Source organism: Talpa europaea (genome assembly GCF_964194135.1).
Source record: "Talpa europaea genome assembly, chromosome: 11".
Classification (NCBI taxonomy): domain Eukaryota; kingdom Metazoa; phylum Chordata; class Mammalia; order Eulipotyphla; family Talpidae; genus Talpa; species Talpa europaea.
In genome coordinates, this window is record NC_140078.1 from 56,414,184 (window position 1) to 56,420,183 (window position 6,000).

General features: G+C 41.3%; 1 protein-coding gene across 1 annotated transcript in view; it reads left to right on the plus strand.

The window, feature by feature from the left end:
• The window catches only part of SUCLG2 (succinate-CoA ligase GDP-forming subunit beta), a gene marked incomplete at its 3' end in the record, with an annotated part of 306,059 nt that extends 300,294 nt beyond the window's left edge, over nt 1–5,765 (plus strand). Inside the window, exon 11 of the mRNA XM_084248375.1 lies at nt 5,650–5,765. Within this exon, the coding sequence (XP_084104501.1) occupies nt 5,650–5,765 (116 nt within the window). The remainder of the gene's footprint in view (nt 1–5,649) is intronic.
• Nucleotides 5,766–6,000: the final 235 nt, after the last annotated feature.

A 6,000-nucleotide genomic window follows, 5' to 3' on the forward strand; every position in this document is an offset into this window, starting at 1 on the left:
ATTTTGAGATTGAACACTGCCAGTCACTAAGCCTTGTAAACCACAAAAGCATATTTATTATTGAAATTATTATTATAACATATTTACAAAATGAAAAAAAGTTATTCAGGGTTCAGAATGGATATTTCAAGTCTTGTTTCTGAGAATCATTCACACTAGTACGAGGTTACATTGAACACTCATTCCACATTTCCTAGCTATTACTATGTCTTTGACTTATACCATGGTTCTTTCACCTTTAAAATGAAAATAATAGTAATAGCTATCTCACGGTTGTTACTGAGGAGCAAATGAGCTAATATACATAGAAGACTAAAACAGTGTGTGATGCCCATGTTAAGTGATAGCTGCTATTGCTTTTATTACCACTATCACCACTGCTAGCACTGCAAATTCCTCCATCAGTCCAGTTATTCAGAGTTTAACCACCCTGATAAGACCTGTACTCACAGCAGGACTCACATGGAGAAGAAGTAGAGTCAGAAGATAAGGAGCATGTAGGCAGAGGGGACTCCCACTTGGGGTGATACATGGTGTCTCGGTAGCCATATCTTGAAATTGGGGTGAGCGCTGAAGAAAAGGGAAGAAGACAAGCCTTTTGTATCTTATATTTCATCCCTGGCAGGTTGGAGGACAGTTGGGGAGAGAATTCTAGTCCACATCTCTGTCGAAGGAGATAGAAATGTACACATTTGACACTCATCACCTCATCCAAGAGCTGACTCACTTTTGTGTCAGTCACAACTATTGCTTCAGGCCATGTCATCACTCCACAAGAGCCCTGCTTACAGATTCATGTTTGAATCCCTTAGCTTGACACTAACACCTGCCACATTCTGATCATCTCTCATCTAGGACCTTGGCTGAAACTTTTTACAAATGAATCAAAATGTAGACAGAGGTGGCAATGAAATAATAAATCTTTGCATCTATATTAAGTACCAATATGTGATAAATCACCCTGAAATTTAGCAGCTTGTCACAAAGAACATTCATTAGTTTGCAGTTTCAGTGATGGGAAATCCTGGTGTGCCTAAGCTGTGTCCTCTGGCTGGGAAGGGGAAGGCCCTTCTCACAAGGCTACAGTGAAGGGACCGCCAGGGCTGTGATCATGTCAAGACTTGACTAAGGAAGGCAACTGCCAAGCACTCACATGGCTCTTGGCAGGATGCCGTTCCTCATAGGCTGTTATGCCCAAGACCTCAGTTTCTCTTCATATGTTAGCAGAGGCCACCCACATTCCCTTGCCCCCTGGGTTTCTCCTAGCACAGTCAGCCCACAGTTGGCAGATGCTTCACCAGAGCAAACAAACAAGGAGTCAAAGGGAGCAAGACAGACGTCACAGGTAGTGTAACAGTCTCAGAAGTGACTGACATTCCGTCACTTTTGCTGTGTTCTTTTTTGTTTTGTTTTTAAACATCTTTGTTTATTTCCACAGTGTAAATTTCTCCCCTCAGGTGCGGTCACCATAGCTTTCACCACCAGCTCACAGTCCTTCACCACACCACTGCACTCACTTCCACATACCTCACTCTCTTCCCTCCTCCCTTCTGCTCTCCCTCCCCTCCTCAATGTCTCAGATCTAAGGTCTTCTTTCAAGGTCAGTTTGACTTCTCTGATCCTTTGTTTAGTTTCTCTAGATCCCACATGTAAGTAAAACCATCTGGTTTTACTTTATCTTAAAAAGTAAATACTTACCTTAAAAAGATGAATATCTTTTTATTTATCTTTTTCTTTCTGCCTCTCTTCACTTAGAATAATCCCTTCCAGTTCCATCCATGTTGCAAACAGCATGAATTTTTAATTGCTGAGTAGTAGTCCATTGTGTGTCTGTTCCCCATCTTCTTGATCCACTCATCTGTTCTTGAGTGTAGAGGTTGTTTCCCTATCTTGGCTATTATAAATAGTGCTACAATAAACGTAGGCATGAGGGTTCCTTTCAAATTAAAAAGGCTTCTGTACAGCAAAAGAGGCAGTGACCAAAACAAAGAGACACCCCACTGAGTGGCAGAAAATATTTGCATACCATATATCTGATCAGGGATTGATACTGAAGATCTGCAAAGTGCTTATACAACTTAACAAGAAGAAAACAATCCAAAGAAATGAACAGAAGAGCTAAATAGGCACTTCTCAAAAAAATATAGGCAGATAGGCAACAAACATGTGAAAAAAATGCTCGTCATCATTTCTCTCTCTTGTTTTTTAAAGATTTATTTTTTATTTATACAATAGCTGGGGTACAGGTCAGAGAAGCGGGAGGGTGAGAGGATTCACCAGAAACAGAGTGGGGAACAGAACAGGCAGACAGACTGAAAGCACTACTGAGGGGAGCAGCGGGCACTACGGGAGAGGTCTGCCGTGCCAGGTGGGAATCTCCCTGGCCAGCCGGGAATCGAACCTGCACTGCAGAGGCTGCGGACAGCTTCACAGCACTGCACTCAACCCGCTGCGCCACCGGGGAGGCCCTTGTCATCATTTCTCATCAGGGAAATGAAAATCAAAATCATAATGAGATACTACCTCACACCTATGAGACTGGTCCATATCAAAAAAAACCACAAACAAGAAGTGTCAGTGCGGGTTTGGACAAAAATAAACCCTATTACATTGTTGGTGGAAATATAAACTAGTCCAGCTCCCTGTAGAAAGAAGTATGGAGATTCTCTAAAAGACTAAAAATGAATTTACCATATGACCCAGCAATTCCACCCCTAGGTACCTACTCAAAGAGGACAAAAATGTGTTCTTACTCATTAGAAGCAAGTCAATGGCTTATCCTCGCTGGGAGATAATCACACGAACATCAACAGGGAATTGATCATCTGAGAGCTGTTTTAGAAGCTGCCTGCCACATTTACAAAGTAATAGGTTAATGTGATGCTAGCTTCTTTAACAACAGATAAATACTGAAATAGTAGAAAATTCTTATTCACATAAACGCTAAGAGGATGTCAGTGGGGCACCTTACTCTACAGTTTTTCAAATGTCCATGCTGATGGAGTCACTGCAATCTTCAGAAGGTGACATTGGCTGAGGCTTCCCTGGTGGCACAGGGATTAAGTCTCAAGGCTATCAAGCTATCACCAACCACTGCAGCATGAGTTCAATCCCCGGCCAGCGAGCTGACCCACATGGCATAGCAGACCTCTCCTGCTGCTCCCCTCAGCAGTGTATTTCAGTAGAACTGTCTATTGTGCTTCCCACTCTGTCTCTGGTGAAGCCTCTCACCATCCCCCTTGCATCTCTGGCCTATATCCCTATTCTTGTATGCATAAATAAATAAAATAAATCTTAAAAAAAAAAAAGGGTGACATTGGCTGACAACCTTCTAAAAGGGAAAACCAAAGAAGGTACGGAAGGTCACTCTGGGAATTTTTATGGGCATATGTTTCTCGCCACTCATATTCAATTGACCAGAACTGGGTCACAAGACCCCACCTAGATGCAAGGAAGCCTGGGAATCCTCATTTTTGGTTGGGCAGCTACTTGCAGCAACAGCTCTTCATGGTAAAAGAGGAGCAATGAATCTTTGATGGGCAGGTAGCCAGTCCAGATACTTTGCCATTTATGTTTTCACACATATTACTTCCTTTGTTTTTCATCACAGCCTGTGCTGTCAGCATTATTATCCTCATTTTAGAGACAGGAAAATAGATCAGCATATCTTTAGAACATTTACAGTTGTGCAATTAAAGAGGACAGTGGAGCCTCCCCGGTGGCGCAGCGGTTGAGTGCCGCACTGCAAAGCTGTCCGCAGCCTCTGCAGCGCCAGTTCGATTCCCCGCCAGCCAACCATGGAAAACCCCAAATGGTGCAGCAGACCTCTACTGCCTCGCCCCCTGCTCCCCTCAGCAGTGTCTTTGGTCCGTCTGCCTGTTCTGCTCCACATTCTGGCTCTGGTGAATTCTCTCACTCTCCCGTGCTTCTGGCCTGTACCCCAGTCCTTGTATAAAATAAATAATAAATCTAAAAAAAAAAATAAAGGGGACAGTGTTCAAGTCCCATTTCTGCCACTGACAGCTTTTCTGACCTGCAAAAATTATTAATTTCCCTGTGCCTCAATTTTCTGTGAAATAGGACAATAGGACCATCACGTAGTTACTATGAAGATTTCATGTTGCATATTCACCATATGGCATTATGTCTGGCATATATAATTTTAATGACTATTAATTATGAGGAAGATCATCATAATGTTACATCAAGAGACTCACAAGATTTAAATGATTTACCCAAAACTGCACAACTGCGGAACCAGCAAGAATGTCTGGTTAATTTAAGTAACAACTTCCCTGTCTTTTGAGTTGTTGCTTTCCAAAGAAGCCATTCATCAGACTCCAGTGTGAGAGAGTGAAAGCCCACGTTCCCCTTCTCCAGTACTTTATTGGACCCAGGATCCCAGGAGAATCAAGACTATATCACCTTTTCATTCCAACTGTTTCTGTTTTCTTCACCTTTTCCTCTGTGTGTGAAACATGTGGATCACACTGCTCCTTTTTATGTGCACTCGTAGGTCCTCCAACACATGTATTGCAAATTCTTCGTTTATAAATCAGCTCTGTCTTCCTAAGTAGATAAAAGCACAGGAAATGGTACAAGATAAGATAAATCTTTAGACCCTTAAATTTCACCATATTTCTCCTAGAACCTTCGAAGACTAGGAAAGCAGTTTGAATGTTAGCCACTGGTGCGCATCTTTGGGTAAAGTGACTTGGCTGCCAATGATACAACCCCACCAGGAATCACCAAGAGATGTCATTCAAGGTTGCAGTGCTCATTTACAGGGCTTCTGCCCTTTTGTTATCTAGAGCGAGGAGGAAACAGAATTGGACATATTGAATACTGTCAATCTCAAAGCAGTGTATTTGTGACCTAAGGGGCCAGATTCTGTGAACTTCAGATGTCATATTGGATCTCAACTCTAACCACAAGAGGCTTTTAAGATAATTGATACTCTGGTATGGGCAAAAATCACATTAAATCCACTTAACTGTGAATTATCAGTAGAAATTTCTACTTTTATCAGTAAAAACATGTCCATTAGCCTTTTTCAAGTTCTTTCATCTTTTCTAGCTGGAACAACACTTGATACGGGCTTGTCATTTCATTTTCCCTGTTAATGATGTTGGTTAGAATCTATATTTAATCCATCTCCTGGTGAAAAGATATAGACAGGTTAGTCTTGTGCATCCCAGTGTGTTACTCCTAATATTCCATACTATGCCAACACCCTGCTAAATTTATATACAAAGCTTTTTCCTTAGATTCTGTGTTCTGACTATTCCATCAAAGCATAAATCTATTTCAGAAGACTGTCCTTTTTCAAACTAGTTAGACAAGCGGTTATTCTTTGTGCACAGTCTAACAAAACCTTATTAATTCCGTTTACTTACCAGAGAAAATATAAGTACTATCTATATAATACTAGATAATACTAGACATTTAAGGTGAAAAGAGTGAAAATTAAATTTGTCATCTGGATATATCTAGACAGCGAGATCTGGATCATGAAAAGATGAAATAGTGTTATATATAAATTGTGTCTGTGATATCAGACAGCCTCTGATTTCAGATTGTAGGAAGCGTCTTGAGACAACACCACCTCCAGTTCCATTTCATTGACTGTTCGTCATTCCCCTCTTCTAGGAACCAATGTTCATGAAGCCAAGAACATACTTAAATGCAGCGGACTCCCCATTACCTCTGCCGTCGACCTGGAAGATGCAGCCAAGAAGGCTGTGGCCAGTGTGGCTAAGAAGTGAAGCCTTTGTCCTGACCCCTTGAAAGAAGCAGCCCATTTTCCTATAAAAAGGAATAGTTCTCTCGTTTAGTTCTCGTTTCTGTGAAGGAAATGATTATCCCATTGGGAAAAAAAATGAGGAGGGGGTGAACAAGAGTCACTGTATGAAAAATCTTAAATCTGTATTTTCCTTAATAAGATACCTATGAAGTCTAAATAACATTCTTTATTGATGCCCTAATCTGTATGCATCATTG